The sequence below is a fragment of the Notechis scutatus genome, chromosome 2, assembly GCF_049901735.1.
Source record: "Notechis scutatus isolate UNSWTSFEM ecotype Mainland chromosome 2, rNotScu1.2, whole genome shotgun sequence".
Taxonomy (NCBI): Eukaryota; Metazoa; Chordata; class Lepidosauria; order Squamata; family Elapidae; genus Notechis; species Notechis scutatus.
In genome coordinates, this window is record NC_142010.1 from 73,703,913 (window position 1) to 73,726,916 (window position 23,004).

Genomic DNA, 23,004 nt, shown 5'->3' on the forward strand with positions numbered 1-23,004 from the left:
GGCAGAACATTGTTCTATTTACTTAGTAAAATACCCCCCCCCCTTTCTTTGTGGTATGCTGTTGTTTTTGCTCTCCAAAGTCAGGATTATTATTTTTACAGTGTCCCTTTGGCTCAAGTCAGCTTCTTTTAAACTGCTTTTAAATTCCTGCTGTTTGCAAAACATAGGCAGGCTGTAAATTGTTTTTGGGACTCTTTCCCAATGCAGCTACACTAAGCTCCCTCCTCCCTCATTTCTACAAGCTTGATACTTCTGAACCTTTACCCTTCTCTTGTAATTCCACCTTCACTGCAGTTTAACAGCCCTTTCTCTTTTCCCCACTGTTTGTAATTCCCTCTGTAGACAGAGAAACAAATCAGAGGTTTGCATATCTTTGCTCTGAAGGACAAAGGCAAATTAAAACAACAACACAAACACTCAAGCTCTGGAAACCTTGCGTTGTACTCATATTTTTTGCATCAAACTGGGTATTCTGCCTTGAGAGGATTTGCTAGAAAAACCCATTGACAGAAAAACCCATTACCATTCATTATCTTGAGACCGGTGGGGTGTGTGTGTGTGTGTGTGTGTTGAGGGGGATGAACCTTGTTGAGAATCACTGCATTCATTTACATGTAATTGGAGAGAAATGAGAAAAAGCTATTTGAAGGATGCATATTTGAATTCCTGCAATTTTTCAAAGAAATATATCAATTCGTAAGAAATGGAGCCAGGATGAGCCCACATGACATTGTCATGGATCATCAATAATATGATCATCATCTTGCAGTGCTGTAGCAAGCGATAATAGGGGGAGGGAAGGGAGAGGAAGGAAGGAAGGAATAGCTATAGACCAAAAGTGATTCCTAAGTTTTGCTTTTCACAAAGACAAATGATTGACCTTAGCTTTTCGAAAGTGTTCTGTTTGGGTCACAAGACTGACTGCTCCTTGTTTAGATTGGCATCTGAAAATATGAAAGCAGCAAATATGTGTATCATTCAGGCATGCTTACTGAGAGAGGTGACTGGCTGCAGCTTCCTATTGAAACGACAATTCTAGATTTCCCTCTGCATCAGGTTATAAAGTGACATCGTTAATTTCTGGTTCAGATGCCCATATTTATGTATGCTTAATGGCTACTGAAATAGATGACTATCGGAGGACATGACTGGACAGAGGATTGCAGCCAAAGGGAACATATTCATCTTAATGTTTTGGAAATTCTAGTCATTGCACAATGGCAATTTGGTCAGAGTCTCACACAGAGGGAAATACATTGCCTAGAACTAGAAGCCAAGATTTTAATAGGAACCAAGGGGCCATTTTACTCAAGCAAGCAAACAATGTTGAGCTAATATGCTAGTTCAGTTGTTCTTAGGCAGTGGTGCTGAAATTATGTGGTTGTTGACTTATTCAACTGGCTTACCATGATACTGCAGATCCAATTACAGATCTGAAGCAGTATTATTTCTCTGCATGGATGGATGATTAAATCTAAGGCCATTTAATGCTTTCACAACTTCTGTATTCCCATTGTGCTTTCAGAATGGCTGGCTATTCTGCATTGTATATATTCCATGCCTGTCTCACTCTGGATGTCAGCAGGTGTTTTTCAGGCATTTCTCTCTTTTTAGCCTTTATGGCCTTTGTAGTTGATATTTTATATATATGCCAACAGTTCTACTCACACTTGAAATGCTGCACAAATGGAAGGAGGCAGGGTGGAAGGAGAGGGAAGGCTAGCAAACAAGCCCCAAGCAATGATTCCTTTTACTTTTTGAAATGAGTCCAGTGTTGTTTCCTCCAGCCTATTTATGTATGATGGAGTTTGCAGACTATCTCTTTTATGAGGGCGTTCTCAAGCTGTAAGCATTTTGAAATCTAAGAGGGTGTCAGTCATTCTACAGTATGAAGATTCTAAGAGTTGCTAATTCCCACCCTCCTGGCCACAGACCCTAGCACCCCCCAACTGTAATCAACCAAGTATTCATAATTCAGTGTGATCATACTTGGCTGATGTGGCTATTTGCTATGGTAGCTGTGAATAATGGGATTTATATTTTGGCACATTTAGAGAACACCAAATTAGAGAAGACTTTCCCACACAGGAGAGGTCTACCAATATTGTCGCTCTTAGCATTTGCTACTGCTAGGTCTCTAAACCAGACTATAGTGAGTTTGACCTTTGTAGTCCAGGACATGTATCAGCCTAACATAAAACGTTTCCTTACATGCACCATCATTTACTCCCAGCCCTCCTCTATACTGTAATGGTGACTTTGCCTCACTATTCTGCCTTCTCTACTTCCTTTTCCAGCTGTAAATGATATTTAACCCTTTGCTGTTGAAAGCCCCATTGACATTACCTGTGATGTCCTGCAAGTCACTTTTCCATAGGTCAAACTGACAGGGCTAAAGTCACGTTCAATGCTGAAGTTTTTATTCTGATTATGAGTACTGGAGTCCCAGCCAACCGGTCTAATGATGTGAGATGCTGGGCGGTGCACTTCAGCAACATCTGAAAGGTCCCCAGTTTCTCACTTCCTGCCCTTCTTTTCCCCCACATTGCCCCCATGTAACATGTTTGACTTTCAGTACCTGTATCACTCAAGGGTCACATGGACACTTCTGAGTTTTTTGGTTGAAGTTTTATGATAGCTCTCCCTGATGCTCAGATGGTGGCATTTTGGTACCAAGCCTTGAACCTTCATAAATAAAGGCTGTGGCATTTATATCTGGATACTATAGAATGTTAATTGTATTCTCTGACCAGTAAGCAGTGAGGCACACTTTAATATCCTTCATTTGGGAATATATATATGCAAAATCTGTATGTTACTGCTGGCTTATATACGTGGCATGTGTCTGAACTAACTAGGTTCCTGGTCATTGTATGTAGACAGACTCTGCAGCAGAAGCAAAGCAGGCACACATGTTAGTTGAACAGTAAATACATCTGATGTGAAGAAAACATCAATACCAATTGATTCAGCGGCACAATGAATCCAGATTAACAATGATTATCCATCCTCTTCACCATCAAACTCATGCTTGGGCCATTGGCTTGCAATTTTTGGATATGTGTGTGCCCTTTTGTGCTCAGAAAACTGGTGTGGCAGACTTTACATGGGAAACTTGGAAACTTAGCATGGTTCTAGTCCACACCCTATAAAATGCAAAATGACCACCACCTAACCATAATTGTTTGAGAAGTCCATTGCAATGCAATGTGTTGCAGCAGGCCAGCTTGCAGTTTCTCCACTGAGGCAGCAGCTCATTGTGGGTAGTAGAAGAGATTTAGGCCCTCAAGTCACCATGTACGATTTAAGGCTTTCTTGGGAGTCCCTCTTGACCTTCATGATGAGTCCTCTGTGTAGGACAACTGTGCTGCCATGAGGCAGCTGATAGTCCAAAATACTCTATCACCTTCCAAGGCTAATCAGACTTGAACCTGGACTTCTTTGATCAGAATACAGTCTTAATCCATATCATTATCTCCTCCTACTTCTCACCCTTTCTCTATTTGCTTTATATCTCTCTGGCAGCACTAGGACATAAAACTAACACTTTGATTACAATGATGTGGATAAACCTGGGACCCCAGCACACCTACAAGAAGAAGAGAGAAGGATTTGTTTTGATCTTCAACTAATTTTAGTTTCCTGTCATGTCTGAAATGAGTACTGCTGCTAATTTTATCTAGCTAAGATTATGTACATGGTTGTTATGATATATAAAACAGTACAAAAACCAATATCAAACAAAATCATAATCTTATGAACATATAATAAACTTGAATACTTATTTGTCCAGCTAAGTAAAATAGTTCAAGGTTGCTAGTTTTTTTTTTATTAAAAAAATAGATATATTTTGGCTGACTTGATATTGTCTCCATGTTCCTCAAAACAACAGCTGCCTCTAGCGTTAAATGCATATAATTACAATTAAAAAAACCCCTTACATTTAAGAAAGGCTGAACTGAATATAAATATATGATTACCAGCAAGTTTCCATCATTGGCTGAGTCTACAATGATTCTTTATAAGGAAATGGGTGAGTTAATTTAGCTGAAAATAAGCCCCACAAAAATAAATGAAATCCAAGTATGTTGTGTCTCCCCCAATACATATGTGCAGATAACCAACAAAAGATAGACACAAATGCTTTATAGAGATATTTTTCTTAGGTTGGAAGGGTTTATATGTTTAATGGTGCTCTAAGCCCACTAAATTCTCTTTGGATTTTGCTATTATGCAAGAATTGTGAATTTACCCAATTATTTAATGATTCGTATTACACATTATACATTCTACTGGCTTGTTTAGAATTGTCAACCACTATATAATTGTCTCCTCTTGAATTGTATTAGATGATCAAACAGTGTGAATGGAATGAAAGCAGATACAGTAATACTATTTTAAAGTACCCGTATGTACTCACAGATAAGCTCCTCCTTGGATAAGCCAACCCTTGAATTTTTAACTCAGATACCGTGAAAAATGTGCCACCCACAGATAAGTCAACCGTGAAGATTAAAAGGTATATAAATTTTGAGGGTTAGTTTATCACAAGTGGCACATTTTTCACAGTATTTTGGTTTTTTTTAAAAAAGAGGGTTGGCTTATCCAAGGATGGGCGATCGGTATGTATACACAGCACTTTATTTTGATAAAGATTCCTCCAGTGAACTGTTGATTGTGCTATATCTTGATTTAGGAATGAAGAATAGGTAGGAGCTTTCTGTAGTATTATATATAGTGCTTAGCAAATTTAAGCTAAGGGCTGAGTGTTGTGGATGAAAAAAAGTTATGAAGCTAGGGTAAAGGCAGGATAAGATGTTGCTCAAGAAACAAATCCTAGAGAAAGAACCCTTGAAAGATTTCACCTGAGAACTGTATGGAAAGGCTGCCCAAAGAGTGAAGGGCTGCAAGGGCTTTCAAAACAGGAATAAGATGACAAGGAAGCAACTGTGTGCTCCTCAGTGATCAATATTCAGATACAACAGAGGAGTACTGTGTAAGAAATGAGAAAATGGAAGGGAAGTTTAAAGCAGAAAAGCAGCATGGTACTTGAGGCTCCGCTGTGATCTCTGAGAAGGAGGTCATACAATGGTTTTCTACTCAATTATAATGGAAACTTTAGTTCAGTATGTCTGGAAGATATCAGACAAAGAAACACTATATGATGATATTAGACTGTGAGATAAAACCAGAATGTTGGTGCTGCTACAGTTTCTATTTTTTGCAGTTCTTTCGATATGGACACACTAAAGCAAAATTCAGGCAAGCTTATTTGTTGATTATTTTTGCATTTTAAATCCCTATTGTTATAGGCATCATGTAATGCTTAGATATTTCAAAAGCAGATTTATATATAATGGTTGCTTTTCTTATTTTTCATGTAACCAGATAGAAAATCAATTAATAATGCATATCTTACAGAGGACCAACTGGCGAAAATGGCAGAAGCCTACAAATACTTCTATATATAACATATGTAAATGATTGCATATGGCTGCAGGGTTTTAAGGCATTAAAATGGCATATAGGATATAGTTTACAGATAATAATACATAAAACCAGAAACACAGTTCAGGCATTTAATAGTAGATTTTATTGTTGAAAGAAAGCACCATGTTACTTTTATATAAAAGTATGAAATACAACTGTGGCAACTCCCAAGCTACAAATGTAATGCTGAAACCACATTTTGGTGAACAGAATTAAGTTTTCTAATACTTTCACAAAGCACTACAGCTAAAGAAATGAGAATACAACTTCATGTCTACTAACATAAATTAGTTTACACACAAAATGTACACAGGCAGAAACTCCAATCAATGTTCGGTAATAATACCTTTAGGGCTGGGCTTTTTCCCCAATTATTCATAAAAATCTGTTGGCCATTTGAGAAGTCTTGCATTGTTTTTTTTCATAATGTTACATCAATTTTTTAAACAAGTACATACCACCCACAATAGTTCTCCAAATGTGTTCATAACACTACAAGAATATTTGGTAAAAATATATGCTTAAAAAAACAACTATCCACACTGCACAATATTTACCATGCATGTTTTTTACATCTAATCCATCTAAATTAATTGCTCATCTCCGTCCTGCCTTTGTTCCAGAGAAAGTGATACAAACCAAGATCCTCTCTTTTTACAGGTTATACATAAAAATGATTTATAGGACAAAAAGGAATAGCATTCTACATTTACATATCCCTTTGCCAAGCTTAAGCCTGCACGATCTAATTTGTTTCAGAAACAGAAACAAATATTAAGAAAATTAAGCTAAATATTGTGAGGTAAATGTTTTCTTAAACAATCTGCTAAACAGATGGGTATTACTGCCAATGACTCCAACTCCCAGGTGCCATTACTACTACTGCTTGCCACCCACATGTGCTATAAACATAACAGATTCCTTCAAAAATTATGTTTCTTCAACTTTTGCTAGAGCAAGAGGGATTTCATATCTATCATAAATTTAGACTTGCACGATTTTAACTTTCTAGATTATGGGTCAAATATATTTGTCAGTTTTTTTAAAGCTAAAAAGGAAATTATGTGTTAAGGCTGTTGCCCCCATGCGAAAAAAAAAAAGCATATATGAACTGGGTTAATTCAAATGGCTGGAAGAGAAAGGACAATCTTATTTCATTAGCAAATGTGACCTCAAAGTATAAGGAAGATCTGCTTATAGTAGATGATGATATAATGGATTGCATCACTGCAGTTATGTGAAGTAATTTTTCAGACAGCTAAAAGCTTCATACAAAGTTATGTGAGGGGAACAGCAGGCAACAACTGACCAAACTAAATCCTCAACAATTTAGTTTTGAATTTACAAGGTTTGTGTCTGTTTGTGAAATTTAACTATATTATTTCATATCTATAACCTCAAGCAGTAGCAATGGCACTTAAACCACTTCATAGTGCTTTACAGTCCTCTCAAAGCAGATTACAGAGTCAACATATTGCCCCCAACAATCTGGGTCCTCATTTTACAGACCTTGAGAAGATGGAAGGCTAAATCAACCTTGAGCTGGTCAGGATTGAACTCCTGGCAGTCAGCAGAATAACTGCTGTGCCAACAAAGCTCTAGTAAGCAATTACACTGCTGAACATGCGGAATCAGCCAAATGTCTGTATTAAAGTTGATTGTTGCATAATGGTGTTGTTATTTGAGGTTTCCCCAGGATTTTTATTGGGGCCAGGCCAAATATTACTCCATAGATAACAATTCTCAGCCTACTTTTCTAACTGTGCAGCTTTTTCATCCAAATTATCATTGGCTCATGTTAACAGCTTCCCCCAGGTGATTTTCATGGAACACTTAATAACTGCTATGGAATGACATTGTCTTCAACATTGGCCACTTAATATTAACAATTAAGAACACACTGCTCCAAGAAGAAAGCTGAAATTGTAAATGAGGTTGCTACAGACACTTCAAAATAGTCACCGGTACCAAAGTTGTCACTGCTTTTATCATAGTAACAGAGGGAACCTAAAGATTTTGTCATTTCAGCACTGCAATGAAATGAAATAATATTCTAAAAGCTGATATTGTGAGTAAACCAAGAAAACAATCCTCATTTATGAAAATATTTGGCAATTAGCAAAATATTTAAGTGGTTTGTCCTTAACTGCAATGCAAAGGTTGTACTTGGGTTCTTATTTTCTAATGCAAACACTTAATAGGAACACAAATACAGACAACTGAATCTCTGGATATTTCATAAGTTTTTCACATAGTTTTCAGTTATAGCAATCACAGTCTCCTTATAGCATTTTTTTCAAAAGACCTATAATTTCTTATGCAACACACTTGTGAACTGTAATAAAAGAAGTTCTTTTAATAAAAGAACTGAGCACATATAAGAATTTAAGTTTCTGGGTAGACATGACAAAAACGATTTATATCAATGTATTACTTTGCTGTATCTCATGAACAGATAACTCATCAGCCTTCATTTTAGTTTTTAGGGGCAAGCAAAGGTGTGTACCTCTTTTAGTCTTAGCTCACTGAAAATGGGGGGGGGGTGGGGTGTCTCACAAAATCCCGTTATTTTTCATGGTATCATGCCATCGGTGCCCCCTTTGCTGCAATCTTTCTCTCACAAATATAATAAACTGTACTACACCAGCCAACAAAAGTTTGTCCACTCTGTTATAACTGGAGTAATCAATAATTGATAGAAAGGATTTCTTGCTGCAAAATACTTCTAAGATTAGTCATAATAAGAATTTTAAAATAACTTCATCTACGCTGATTTTACAGTCACCTAACAAAAGTTAAAACAAAAAACAAACAGGGATCATGCATCTGAGACTATGGTGGCATTTTCCCTTTTCTCTTTGAGAGCATTCTCCCAAATCAGAAGGAACATCATACAAGTAGCTTTGCTATTCTATTTGGATTCAGCCCTCAGACCATCCTCTGATGGCAGGGAGGGGACACTATCGTGAGAAACAGTATCAATGCTTTGTGCTTCTGACTGAAGATGGACAGATACCTCCACAGCTATTTCTTTGCAGTGGTCATTCACTGAACCATCATCTGAATCTCCTGCTGGTGAATTACTGCGCTTTATTTCTGGGTTTGAGGGATACAGTCCCTCTTGGGCACCAAGTGCTTGGGTCTGTTTCACTCCATCTCCTACTTCATCAGGGTCATCAACATGCACAGCTTCAAATATTTCTTCCATAAAGGCCCTGCAGTTAAGGATTAGAGGTGGTAGAGGGATACTTCTGGCAAGTTCTTCAATGTATCGAGCAAATTCCATGGTTTTAAACTGGGTGACTTTGGCCAGCTCTAGAGTTTTGGCAGAGGTAATAATAGGAATGCGTTTGGCTATTTCAAAAGCCTTCTGTAGTTTCTCAGCCCCTTCAGTTCTGAAGAACTCATTGATGGCTTTCTCTGTTTTACGAAGATGGCTGCTCATCATGCACAGGCGTGTAATATTTAAGATAAGGATGATGGTAAAAGCAACTAGGCAGACAATCATGTAATAAATGCCCATGTCTCCAGAGGTGGAGACCACTCTGAGGGTGATTGAATAATAAGAGGTGCCATTTTCATTTGTGACACTGCAAGTATATCGTCCCCGGTCAGCAAATATTACACCTGTGATATTGAGGATATTGTCAGAAATCACCAGTCTTCCATCTAAAGACACAAATAGAATTTTTTAAAAAACATTGCAAGTTCAAGTTATGCTTTTATGTTTCTTAGAGCAGCATGCACAAAAGATGGGACCATTTCAGTTATGGTCCTATCTCCCAATAAATATATGCCCAGAATTTCTCTCTAATTATTTATAAACTGATTTTAAGTATTCTTTTATTCTACTCTGCCTTTAATTCTGGTAGCTGTTCTGAATTTTAAAAACTGCTGTAGAACAAATATAAATCACATGAAGCTTAGCAGGAAAACAATATCCTGTACCAGATTGTCTACAATTACTTTTTATTTTGGATTAATGTTATGCATTTATTTTCCTTTTCATCCCTATGAAAATATCCAATTATGAATATTTTCACTGCAATTGTAGTTAAATTCTATAGAGAATAACAGAAAGTGGATACTTGGATAAAATATTTTAATGCCTGCATGCAATGGGATTTTCTCATCCAGAGTCTGTAATAGTCAAAATAATGATCTTTAAACAATACATTAAATCATTGCAGCAACTTTGATTTAAGCTTTCAATTTTCTTAAAAAACTCTTGTCTATACAATATAAACTTGATTCCTACAGATGGGATTCACATCTGTTATTTTTTTCCCCTTTGTACTTTTTACAGAATGTGACAAAGAAAACCTCTATGAGCATTATACATTGGGTCAAGCTTATTGTAAATTTAGACGAATATGCTCTTACCTCTTCCACCTTGCTCCAGAAGATGCCCCTTTGAGTTGTACCAGAATATGGTGTCCTGCTGGCTAATGTTCAAATTACATTCAATGAAAACACAGGTACCTTCTTTTGCTATGATATTCTGAGGAACTGGATATTTTGTCAAGACTTGAAAGATAGGGAGAACTGATATGTTGAGAGGCAGGGGCCTTGATCCCACAGTAAATGTCAGGTTGGAAGTAACATTTTCTTGAGCAAAAACACTGAGGTTAAGAACCACAATCAACAGGCAGCAGCTGAACTTCATGGAAGCTTATAAAGGGATTCTTTTGTTGAATTTAATCACTGAAGACACTGAAACAATATGCATTATCTTGATCACCAGAGAAGATATTGAGTGATGCATCAACCATTGTCTTTGAAGATGCCTAAAAAACAAGTACATGAGAAACCCAACTAAAATACTAAAAAATATGAATGCGAGTTATTAAAAATACAAAACTATACAGGTTTGTTTAGCTTATGAAAAGGATATTAGAGTTAGAACCAGCGTAACGGCAACTAGTCTTATTTATTAGTAACCAAAAAAGACAAAAGAAAAAGAAATGCAAGAATATTTTTCTTACACAAGTAGCTGATTTGTGGTGGCAACATGACCCATTTTCATTTCTATATTATAGGACTAGATACACATATACATACATATGCATACATCAATGGAACAAATACCTTCTATCTATGGAAGTTGGTATCAAAAAAGCAAGAATCTTCCCCTATTTCCCTACCTGAGCTTTCTTAGTAGTTTATTTGCCATGGATTCTTCCCTGATCAACTCCATATAACTGATTAGTTCACATTACATTAAACTGATTAGTTCGCATATAACTGATTAGTTCACATAACACCTTCCTTCAACGTTTTGGGGGGAAAAATAACAATACAGCTCCTATTTGTATTTTATTATTTGCTAAATGGAAATGAAAGATAAGTCAAAAGATCTAGTAACTGATCTCAAGTCTAAAATAATTCTAATACTGAAAAAACCCAAGACTTATATGATGCTTGAGTTACTAGTTTTAAGAAGTGTTAGGTATTTAATAAATGCCTTCCCCAATTTTATTTATTTTAGTAAAGCCTCATAGAATCTTATCAGAAGTGATAATTAGTCTCTTATTTCTGAGAAAATAACCAGCTTTCAGAAGCTCGAGGTAATTATATGCACCAATTGCATATGCTCCCTAAGATATGGACCAAGTTTGCATAACACACAATAGTTTTGAATGCTACTGATTTTTTTCATTGTTCCTCACTTTTTTTGCTATCTAATCTTTCCTAATCCAGTGATTGCTGTTATTTTCCATACCTTACAAACTGAATCCCTCACTACTAAATTATTTTGTACATTACCATTACATATTAGCTAACAACTAATATAAAACACAACAATTAATTAAAAACATACTTTTGAATTAATCTTTGGATTAAATAAAAAATATTTTTGAAGGCAACAAATATGTGCAGGAAGCAACAAGGAGCTGAGCTTGACATTTTACATCCAGTCCCCAAAGGTTTCTTAAGAATTATTAGCTATACTTACTAGGATTAACTGCATCACAACACCAGCTTTCATAATAACTAATGCAATTATTCAGGCAATTCAAGATAATTGAACAACTCTGGAATCTAATTCAGCAAAGATATCACTGGGTACTCATATTTCATGTTACTGAAATAATCCAGAGGTAGGCACAGACAATATTTAGGAGAAACAAGGTGTGTGTGTATGTGTGTGTGTGTGTGTGTGTGTGTGTGTGTGTGTGTGTGTAGAGAGATCGAAATCACAATGCAGATGTTTCTGGAATCTCTGGTGTTAAATTTTTGGAATGCTTGTTGTCCAATTGTAGACTGAAGCTCTTATACACCCTTTCTTTGGATATTCTTCTGAGTTTATTCATTTATTTATTTGGGGTGACTAACTCTGGACACTGCTTGTACCTGTTCCTGCAGTTTTCTTGACAAGAAAACTTTGGAAGTGGTTGCCCTGGCCTTCTTCCCAATATTTGAGGGGCTGCCACAGAGAGGAAGGGGTCAAGCTATTTTCCAAGGCACCTGAAGGCCAGACAAGGAATAATGGATGGAAACTGAACAAGGAGACATTCAATCTGGAAATAAGGAGAAATTTTCAGGGAGAACAATCAACCAATGGAACAGAAGTTGCTTTCAGAAGTTGTGGGAGCTTCATCCCTGGAGGCTTTCAAGAAGAGACTGGACTGTCATCGGATAGGAATGGTGTAGGGTCTCCTGCTTGGGCAGAGGGTTGGACTAGATGACCTACAAGGTCCCTTCAACTCTGTTAATCGATCTAAGGCTGGGAGAAAGAATGACTGGCCCAAAGTCACTCAGCTGGCTACATATTTAAGCCGGAAATAAAACTGCAGGCCTCCCAGGTTCTAGCCTGGTGCCTTAACCACTACTACACCAAACCGGCTACATCCTTCTCAGGGTTTACTACTACTATGGTTATCATTACTCCATCGAGAGGCAAAGTGAGACTGCCTCGAGTTAAAGCTGCCTGAAAAATCTGTGGCCCTAGCTCATCTTGAGAAACCAGACTGAGATAGCCGCACGCAGGCTCCTTCTCCGACCTTTTTGAGTTAGGGCAGAGGTGGGAACGAGGGCCCTTTTATGACTTGTGGACTTCAACTCCCAGCATTCCTGAGCCACCCAAGATCATGCTCAGGAATGCTGGGAGTTGAAGTCCACAAGTCATAAAAGGGCCCTCGTTCCCCACCTCAGAGTTAGAGTATCTAACCCAATTACTGTATCTGCATTACTTCTCCAATACACGGGCGAAGCAGTAACAGCCTGGCCTATTCGCGGCGCAATAATCCGGCACTCCTGGCGGACAGCGATCCCACCAACAGAGCTCCGGGGGTGCAAAGACTATCAAAACCACAACGTCAATCCATTTCTCCCTCCGCCCCGCCCCTCTTGATTGCCGCGAGGAGCGTCGGCGGCGGATTCCCTTCTCGGGCCTTATGCCCATCTCCCCTAAGACAACCAGCCCTACCTGTCCAACTACCAGCCGGGTCGGTAATTTTTCTTGCAAATTCGTCATATCCGGCAACAGCAACAACAAAAAAGCGAGGTCACCTGACTTCTGGTTCAGTGACGCTCTCTCCTCCTCTCCATGGTTGAGGTACAGTAATCTGGCGTGTTGGAGGCCATAGAGACGTGGCTGTTTCTGGTGTGATATTTCAGTGGAGAAAAGGCTGCAGAGTCCGGAGTGGACAGTCCCCGCGCTTCGAGTATGTTTCTATAACAAGGTGTATTTTTCTTACTTGAAAATGCCTTTTTTATGCCTTTGCTGCTTTGCTCTGGTTAGGAACATTTATTCCCATAAATTTCATTTAGTGATGATGCCAGTTAGAATCCATGCAAGCTGAGTGGAATAAATCTTCCCTTCGGGATGAGGGTCCTTCCTTCTTGAATATATTCCGAGCCCCCCCGCCCCGCTTTCCTTGCCTACAACTCCCAGTGGGCTTCTGGCTAGGGAGGGAGAATGGTAGTTGCAGTCTTTCGTGTTTTGTTTCAGTGTTTCAACAGAAGGTTGATTTGCTGGAGTGCATATGCGTCAGAGAAAGAGTAATAAAAGATTTCTGTATTTACTTGCCCTGCCCACAGATTCTCAGAAGATCCTTTTGTTTTAGATTTTGATCTTTTAAATCCGACAGAAGTAGCTGAGTTTGGACTGGTAATTACAATTTGGCTGGAGTCGATCTTCTAAATTCAGGTAGGTGTCTCTTCTTTCTCATACCAGTGGTTGCATCCTGGAACAAAAGTGGCTTTTGTAGTTAAACATGTCTTTACTTACTCCTACTTACATTTTACCTATTCTTTACTATTTCCTCCTCCTCCCTCTTGATTGCTGCATTTAATAAACTTAACTTTATCCCTTTCTCCACATTGTTTTCTTCTTCTTTTTCCGCCTTTCTTATGTAAAATTGTATGACTAAAGTCTTTGAACCTTATGCAATGCTGATGTAATACTCTAAATATCAACAGTTGGCTGAAAGGTCATTTGGATAAGTGGGATACTCTATGAGTAAGTATGCATAATAACAGCACTGGGCCTGGAAAATAAGATAGGCATCATATGCTACACTGGGAAGATTGTCTGAAGGAAACACAAAGAAAAGTGAGGGATGGTTGTATTAACTCTGGTTTTCTTTATAAAAAACAAAATTCTAGCATGAGTTCATATGTTAACTGCAAGACACTAAATAGGTAATTCTCATTGTAACCAATGAGTAAAGGCAATTATTTCTTTGAAATTATGATTCATCTCACATTTATACTCAGATATATCGGCCTATCCTACAATTAGGTTGGGGAGAAGGGGGCAAAAGCAGGAAAGAATGTAGGAATCTGATAATATAAATTACCTTGAAACACCAGTTCATTTCTATTTCTCAAAATAGACCGAGGTTTTTCACACTTTTTGATACATTAGAAGCACATTATTTTTCTAGTTAAACCAGAATACTGTTACATGCTTTTACTTTTGTATTTTTTGAAATGATAATGTATCTGAGTGTTGGCCTTTGATTTCTGTTGTTCAAATGCTCATGTTTCTAACACTTTCCCACTCTTATTAAAACAACTTGGCATATCCCCTTGGGATGATGTCATCATCCACATATTAAATGAAAAGCTGTATAAAACTTGTCTCAAGAGTCATAGAGTAGCTATCTATTATGCAAATTATTCATATTCTTCCACTTTCAGATAATGAACACAAAACAAAAAAACAGCAGCCCAATAAGTGCAGAATGTGTAACAAAAGCTCATATTAATTTAAATAAGGTGGAAAGCTAGCAAAGAGGGAACAAGATAGATCACTTATAGTATTTTCAAAGTCTGTGTGAAGTAGAAGACAAGAACATGCTTTGTTCTATGCAAATAATTGGTTGTATTTATTCTAAATGTATTTAATTAAACATTGAGACAATAGCAGAATTTGTGTAATCAATCTAAATAAGCAAAAAAGTAGAAAACATGAAGATACTTTGGTCCTGAATCCTATAAGGCAGGATATTATTAAATAATTAAACACATAAAAATAAACACTGTAACCTATATAAGGCCTTAAAAGAAATATGAAGCCATTGTTTTAGCAATATAGTGATGTGTTTTTAGAATCATATTTTGGTTTTAATAGCTTTTTTGCCATTATGGTCTGAAACCTCTGGGCATTGAAAATATTCAGCTTCATGTGAAATGACTTGAAGTGATGAAATGATCCAATTATTAATCACCATGGTCAGAAATATTTGAAACTGGTATTGTAGACTAAATTGGACAAAGACATTTCTAGCCATAGCTGCACATATATAAGCGGGATCAAAACTAGGAAGAGTAATTGTACCTATTACGACTTAGCTGTTCACAATATTCCAGATTTAGGAGTATGTAGAGTTTAAGAATTGCTATCATGTGGGAAGCTCTATTTCATTTGAAATTATTTCTGCAAAATAAATAATGCGTTTTGTTATCTAATTGCTTTGCAATTAATTTCAAAGCCATTCTAGTTATTAATTTATATATATGCCAAACAAAGGATTTACTATTTTTCTCCTCTTCCTGCTAGCTTAAGGGAGAGGAAAATAGCTATTTAAGTATGGAATGTTGAATCTAGAGATTCTCAGTAAAATATTTTATTTTATTATTATATTTTCTCAATGGAATTGAAATAACAAATAATTATTCTAATATGCCTGTTTTTGATCTTGCTTGAGTGATATCCCTATGCAAACCACTGAATCAGAGATGCTTCTGAGTAAACATGCATAGTATTGTATTATGCATGTGCTTTAATATTTATAATTGTCAAAATTAGCTAATGTTTAGATTGTCTGGATAATCTAGCAAATAATAAACTATTTCTATCAATCTCATTTTCCAGATAAATTGTGCTATAGGCTTTCTGGAAACCTTTCTGTGTTCTCCAAACTCAGATCTGATTTTACATACTTAGTAGTATGTAAACTGTTTTACTGTACTGATGTGCTTTTTTCAACTAGTCAAATGGGCTCAATTTAAGTTAAAAATATATGTTGCATTAAGCTTAAATAAATAATTATAACAATTACTTATAAAACAAGGATATGCTTTGGTCATGTCCCAAATGGAAAATGAATCACTGAGAGAAGATGTGGGTGAACCTGATGAAAACGTGCAGAAGACAGTGGATGAAGAAGTGATCAAGAATAATGGTGAGGAAGTCGAACCTACATGCATGACCCAGAAAAAACCAGAAGCCAAAATCACTGAGCTCAGTGGAGCACAAGAGCCCCAGGTGCAAAATATATTACTATTTATGTTAAAATATGTCAATAATTTTCAGTTTTATCTCAAAATATTCACTCTATCTTCCAAAGTGAAACATTTTTGGGGGGGGGGCAGGGGGTGTGCTGTCTAAAGTAAGTTATTGTAACTCTGTAATTTAAATGGAATCTATCAATTTTAATCTGCAGTTGGATTGTATAGCAATAGCACTTAGACTTACATACTGCTTTATAGTGCTCTACAGCCCTCTAAGTGGTTTACAGAGTCAGCATATTGCCTCCAACAATCTCGGTCCAAATTTTACCTACCTCAGAAGGATGGAAGGCTGAGTCAACCGTGAGCCTGGTGGGATTTAAACTGCCAAATTGCAGGCACCTAATAGTAGAAGTGGCCTGCAGTACTGCACTCTAACCACTACGCCACCGAGGCTCTTCTTGGTGTATTGAGTATCCTTCTGAGTTCTTAAGAAAGATAAATACATCATGTGCAATCAAGTTAATTACATGTTATTTTAGGAACTTAGAATAATAATATAAATAAAATATATATCCTTACTTTTTATGGCATTAATTTGAAAGCATTTTGTAACCATTCTGTTACTATAGGTCTGCTTGCATAGGTGACTATAACTGCTGAAACATAGAAATAAATACACAGTTTATTTATTAAGAGAATATTTTCCTATTCTTGACCAAATTGATTCACATGAGATGAAGAGTAGTATTAACACAATATAGTTAACAAATACAAATGGTTTTTCTCATAGTATTGATAAATTTGAATACTACTATATGTTTAATGTTTTTAAATAATGCTTCATATTGTATTAATAAGAATCCCCTTTTATTTGGAACAGAACATTATTTTTTATTTGAATGTTTATCAGCTTCCCCATTAAGCATTCAAATTTGCTAACAGAAAGAAAAGAATGTTCTGTAAAATAGTGATGTAAAAATGTATTATTTATTTTTTCCATATATTTCCTTTGCTAGAAATTAGTTTTAATAGTTTGGTTATTTAAAAAAGGAAAAAATAACTGCTTACCTTGTTCTCTTTTACTTAGGTCTCAGGTCCCATTGAGAAGACTCAAACAGGATGGGGATATTGGGGAAACTGGGGGAAATCATTGCTTTCAAGTGCTTCTGCTACAATGGCCACTGTTGGTAAGGATAGCTAAAACTTAGCAGATTCATAGAACCTACTTTACAAATCCAATTAACTTTCTTTTCTAGTTTTTTTTTTCTTTAGAAGTTAATGGGGCAACCACAAAATAGCTTTCTTTACAAAAAGTAAAGAAAAATATAGAGCAAGATCAATTTTTTTTTAAAAAAATATGTATTTATAGAACAGTAAGTATATCTTGGTCTTTTGATTATGCATCACTCAACCAATTCAAACCTACACAGCTTTTACAAGCTCTTAAAGGTTGATATGTTATCTCTAATTGAAAATATAAAGGAACCGTATAAAATTGAGATCAAGCTAATGGCTAGACAAAACAAAACAGTAGAATACATCTTATTGACTTATTTTGCTTGCTTGGACAGTACAGATTTACGAGGACCCCAGCCTTCCTGTCATCAATAGATGCATCAATAGATGCATTGTCACACATTGTCACACAGCCATAGGAAATTTTGCTCTTGCCATTCTCTTTCTTTTGCAGTGTCGGATGGCAAATATAAAATAGTACAAGTGTGGTTCAGGAGAGCTGCAATAGCAATAGCACCACTTCATAGTGCTTTTCAGGCCTCTCGTAAGTGGTTTACAGAGCCAGCATATTGACCCCAATAATCTGGGTCTTCATTTTACTGACCTTAGAAGAATGGAAGGTTGAGTCAACCTTGAGACAGTCAGGATTGAACTCTTGGCAGTGGGCAGAGTTAGCCTGCAATACTGCATTCTAACCATTGCAGCACTGTGGCTCTGGAAACCCTAGAACACGTTCTTCTTTGTTACTCCTTTTGAAGAGCCATTCAAACCAGATTGATTCTTCCTCTGATTAGTGATCCTGATTGTTCTGACCTGGCCTAAGCACAGATGAGCTGCCATTTATTGCAGTGCATATGGCTAAGTTTAGGTAGCAGCATGGAAGATCTGGACCTTGATAGGTCAAGCTCCTGCTCCAAAGAAGTATTTTATGTAATTTTAGATATTATCAAATTTTATACAACTTCAGATATTATCTCACTCCATGTAAATTTTAGAAATCGTAATCTTGTAATTTTACATGTTACGTTTTATGTAATTTTAGTTACTATCTCATTTATAGCTCAGGCACTGATTGTTTCTTTCAGCTCTTACTGGTGGATCCTAGTCAGGATGTACTATATTTTAATTTTATTTCAAATTTTGTTTACTAAAGTAGTTTCTTAAGGAACTCCTTAGAGTTTTTGGTGCTAATAGATTCCTTATAGACACATTCCTTGTACAGGTCTAAGACTGTTAGAATCATCTCCGCCCCGCCCCCCCAAAATTCTCTCTTTGCATCCTATTGATTTTACTTGCTTGGGCAATTTGTCTTATTTTTTTCTCCCTCAGGGTTAACATGATCTCTTCTTTCTCTAGGTCATGGAATCTCAAATGTCATTGAAAAAGCAGAAACATCCCTAGGGATTCCCAACCCTACTGACTTATCATCTGATGCCAGAGATGCAATAAAAGGTCATATCTTAGCACATAAAATATTTTATATATAATGACCTTTGTTACCTTTGAAGGGATCTATGCTCTATGGAAGATATGCTGAGCATCAGGCTGTCATATTACTGCCAAATAACAATACTTAGAAATATTGGTGTTGCTAGTATCTTAGAAATATCCTGAAGGAAAAGCACTTGCAACTTTTTTATTGCTGTACTTCGTTCAGGATATAAAACTTACACCTGCGTTTGGATTAACCATTGATTCTGTGCAGTGTGAAGATGGCAGAGTTTCAGTTTTTGACACCAGTCTAGATAGAAATGGATATTTATAACTGACAGCAGGAACTACTGGTTAGGTTCAGAGAATTGCTCTCTTTAGTTTTATATGCCTACAGAGGGTTTAGGATACTTTGAAATATTCAAGGGCAGTTTTAACCCTTAAATGAATGTTTTTGTTTCAGAAAGCCAGAATTCTGAAGAAGTAAGTGATGACAGAAAAGAGACTGAAAATCCTTCACCTCTCAGTGGTGCTTTTGGAATGTTTTCTACTATTTCTTCTGCTGTTCAGAGCACAGTGAGTGAGATTGAAAGGGTTATGTTAAGATATATCTTAGTTTGATCTTGCTGTGTCCTCAGTTTATCCTGTCAGCCCTTTAAAGTAGACCAGATCAGGAAATAGATGCCACCAAAAACTAGAAGTATACATCCTGTGTTTGAGATTGGCTATAATAATAGGACCTTGCTAGTCTGCCTGTGTTTTTCCTTCTTTCCCTCTTACATCCCAGAGAGTTGGAGGTGCACACTAGTTTTGAGTCTCTTTGTAACCTTATCTGTCCTGGTTACATTTAGCCGCTATTCCTTCTGCACCTGGTGCTTCCCTAACAGTCTTTGGATTCTTTCTCCAACCTTCTCCCTGGCTCTGTGAAGGTTCATTACGTTGTCAGTCGGGAATCCAGTTCTTTTCGTACTTTATCTTTAATAATCGCTTTGTTTATTGCCAGTAAATTATTGATTATTTGATTGCCAGTAAATTATATTATCTGTTTAGGGGTCTTGAATTACAAGCCTTTTCCTATTATAAAGAATTAGACTAAACTTTAGCAAATTCTTTAATTGATATTTGAAATTTAATTGGACCAGAGTGAAAAGGATATATAAACTTAATAGGCTATGAATTTCACTAACAATTAGTCATGTTGTTGAAATATACAACTTGGTTTGGGATGAAGATGTAATGCATTTATAAAACACTAGTATTTGAATGTTGTTATCATTTCATGTTATTTTATAACTTGGTTTTCTGAACAGAAATTCTCATGAAGCAAAATATATCTTCATTTAAAATGTCAAGATATACTGAAGATGTAATAATAATAAATCATTAAAATACAGAATGGGATAAAATACTTATTAAAAGTAGCTTACTTACTGTAAATGTCACACTATAAGACGCACTCCCTCCCCGCAAAAGTGGATGGTAATGTCTGTGTATCTTAGAGCGAATTTTGCTGAAGCCCTGCCCACCCGTCGGCTCCCGCCCTTTAGCCTTTGCCTCCCAGCAATTTGCCTCCTTGCAGCAAACAGCAAACAGTCTGGTCAGCTTCAGCACAGCCTGATTGAGCACGAGCAGTTGATTGGCGGTTTTCACATGTCCCATTTTTGGACTCCACGCACCCCATTTGGGACTCTGCATGTTCCATTTTTGGCCCGTTCCAGGTGGCTGATCCCCGCCAATCCCTGCTGCCTAGAACCGGCTGAAAACAGGACACGCGGAGGCCAAAAATGGGACACACGGAGGCCAAAAACACAGAGGCCAAAAATGGGATGGACGGAGGTAGTGATGGGCGGCAGTGATGGGTGGTGGTGATGCAAATTTGACATTCATGATATACGCTCATAGCTGAGCCTTTTTTATGTAGCCAGTTCAAGGGTTATAAAACCATACTCTGGAAATTCTTTCTGTCAACACATGTTCACTACTATTTATTTGTGCCCCGCTTTGCTACCTTGTTTCCCAAGGAAAATGATATAAATCAATCTTGTATTTTGAACATTTGGCTTCTGGAAGTTCAAATGTGCACTTACAGTATATCTATCATAAAACAAAAAAATTCTTTCTTTCAAAGCTATATCTTAAAAAGTGCAAAAATCTCTCTCTCTCTCTCTCTCTCTCTCTCTTTTAGGGGAAAACAGTGATAAGTGGAAGTCTGGATGCATTAGAATACATTGGTAAAAAGACTATGGACGTGATAGCTGAAGGTGATCCTGGATTTAAGAAAACAAAAGGCTTGATGAACAGAAATTCCACACTATCTCAGGTATGGATTTCCCTTAGGAAACCTGGGAGCGATTAATTTCTGATCCTTTCTGATAATTAATAAATTTCTGATAATTAATAAATTATCAATCAACAGAATAGTTCACGACCTAATTTATAGCTGCAACATTTTCTCTCTCCATGCCATTTTTTTTAATGCTGCTGTTGTCACACTTCAACTTCTTTATTTGTAGGTCTTGCGAGAGGCCAAGGAAAGAGAACAACAGAGGACAGCTGCTGATGTTTCCATGACTACAGAGAAGAAAGCACATTATGGATTGCTTTTTGATGAGTTTCAGGGGCTTTCTCATTTGGAAGCCTTAGAGATGCTTTCCAGAGAGAGTGAATCAAAGGTAAATGACTTTAAGCAATTTTTTTTTATGATCAAGGAAGAATAAGAATAGGGATCTATATAAACTCTGGGGGGTGAATCCATTTACAGATTCTTTGCAGCACCAGTAAATAAAAGCCAATCAAAGCAGGAGAAAGGGACTTCCTATGCTCACCTATTTCTTCTCTGCTTTAGGTAAGTCAGTGTGTTTTTAAATAAGCCTAAAAAGGTTTGTTATTCCCAGATGTTGTAATCTGACTGGGATGGGCCAAAGAAAATCAATTCCATTGTATGATGCGGAAACACAAGTATATGGGAAGTCTTTTTGTTTTTTGCTCCCATTTTCCAAAAAGCATTTTTTGTTACTCAAGTCTTTTTTTAAAAAAATACTTCTGCTGTATTTGTCATATCAGATAAGAAACTCCCGGATCCAAGTTCTTACTGTATCTTTCAAACAGGTGAAATCTGTTACAAGTACACTTTCTGGTGAGGAGTTTGCTACTTTAAAGGAAGAGCTGGAAAAGCTGAAAGAAGCATTTTCATTAGCTGAATTTGAGGACGATGAAGAGGACGATGAAGAAAAAAGAGGTAATTTGGTGGATCCAACACTTGAATATGGGCTGTGCAACAGTATATAAAGACCTCTTGATGTGGGGTGAGGTAGCTTTCTAACATTCTGTAGCATTCAGTCATTAATGCTTATATTTTAGAGGCTCTAGCTTTTCATTAATCAAGTGAAATAAATAATAGATATTAAAAGCTTCCACATACAGGTAGGCCTTGACTTATGACCACGATGGAGCCCCAAGTTTCTGTGGCTAAGCAAGACAGTTTTGCCCCATTTTATGACCTTTCTTGTCACAGTTCTTAAGTGAATCACTGCAATTGCTAGTAAGGCAGTTGTTGAGTAAATCTGGCTTTTGTCATTGACTTTGCTTGTCAGAAGGTTGCAAATGTGATCCCATGATCCTGCAACCGTCATAAATACCTGCCTGTTGCCATCCATCCAAATTTTTATCACGTGACTGTGGGAATGCTTAGTGGGTTCATGTGAAAAACGGTCGTAAGTTGCTTTTTTCAGTGCTGCTGCAATTTCAAATGGTCACTAAATGAATAGTTGTAAGTCGAGGACTACCTGTATTTTAAGGCTCTGTTTTTCTGAGCCTTAATTACCTGTACATTTAAATGAATGATCAAAGGACAGCATGGGTTTCCTTAATTAACATAAGGCTTGTTTTATATTTTTTTTTATATTTTTTAAAGGAGCCTCTGTGGCGCAGTGGTTAGAGTGCAGTACTGCAAGCTACTTCTGCAGCCAGCTGCCTACAATTTGGCAATTCAAATCCCACCAGGCTCAAGGTTGACTCAGCCTTCCATCCTTCCGAGGTGGGTAAAATGAGGACCCAAATTGTTGGGGGCAATAGGCTGACTCTGTAAACCGCTTAGAGAGGGCTGTAAAGCACTATAAAGCGGTATATAAGTCTAAGTGCTATTGCTATAATGTAGAGAGAAAC

General features: G+C 36.9%; 2 protein-coding genes across 5 annotated transcripts in view; one reads left to right on the top strand and one right to left on the bottom strand.

Moving 5' to 3' along the window:
* Window positions 1–5,574: 5,574 nt before the first annotated feature.
* Window positions 5,575–12,978, bottom strand: MFAP3 (microfibril associated protein 3). Of its 2 annotated transcripts, none has more exons than XM_026685791.2 (3): window positions 12,920–12,978; window positions 9,874–10,277; window positions 5,575–9,159 (listed from the first exon to the last, which is right to left on the bottom strand). In XM_026685791.2, exons 2-3 carry the CDS (start codon window positions 10,154–10,156, stop codon window positions 8,402–8,404), a joined length of 1,041 nt encoding a protein of 346 aa, XP_026541576.1. In that variant the 5' UTR covers window positions 10,157–10,277; window positions 12,920–12,978; the 3' UTR covers window positions 5,575–8,401. The 2 variants fall into 2 exon arrangements, with proteins under 2 accessions (XP_026541576.1, XP_087811242.1); XM_087955116.1 differs by lacking the exon at window positions 12,920–12,978 and adding an exon at window positions 11,845–12,045.
* Window positions 12,979–13,050: 72 nt separating this feature from the next.
* The window catches only part of FAM114A2 (family with sequence similarity 114 member A2), a 39,819-nt gene continuing 29,865 nt past the window's right edge, over window positions 13,051–23,004 (top strand). For 2 of the 3 annotated variants that reach the window (XM_087955115.1, XM_026685809.2), the window contains exons 1-9: window positions 13,051–13,175; window positions 13,534–13,642; window positions 16,014–16,207; window positions 17,261–17,360; window positions 18,766–18,861; window positions 19,304–19,416; window positions 21,026–21,160; window positions 21,354–21,512; window positions 21,949–22,078. In XM_087955115.1, coding sequence (XP_087811241.1) covers window positions 16,028–16,207; window positions 17,261–17,360; window positions 18,766–18,861; window positions 19,304–19,416; window positions 21,026–21,160; window positions 21,354–21,512; window positions 21,949–22,078 — 913 coding nt within the window. In that variant the 5' untranslated portion in view covers window positions 13,051–13,175; window positions 13,534–13,642; window positions 16,014–16,027. The remainder of the gene's footprint in view (window positions 13,176–13,533; window positions 13,643–16,013; window positions 16,208–17,260; window positions 17,361–18,765; window positions 18,862–19,303; window positions 19,417–21,025; window positions 21,161–21,353; window positions 21,513–21,948; window positions 22,079–23,004) is intronic. The other variant, XM_026685801.2, reaches the window with a different exon arrangement.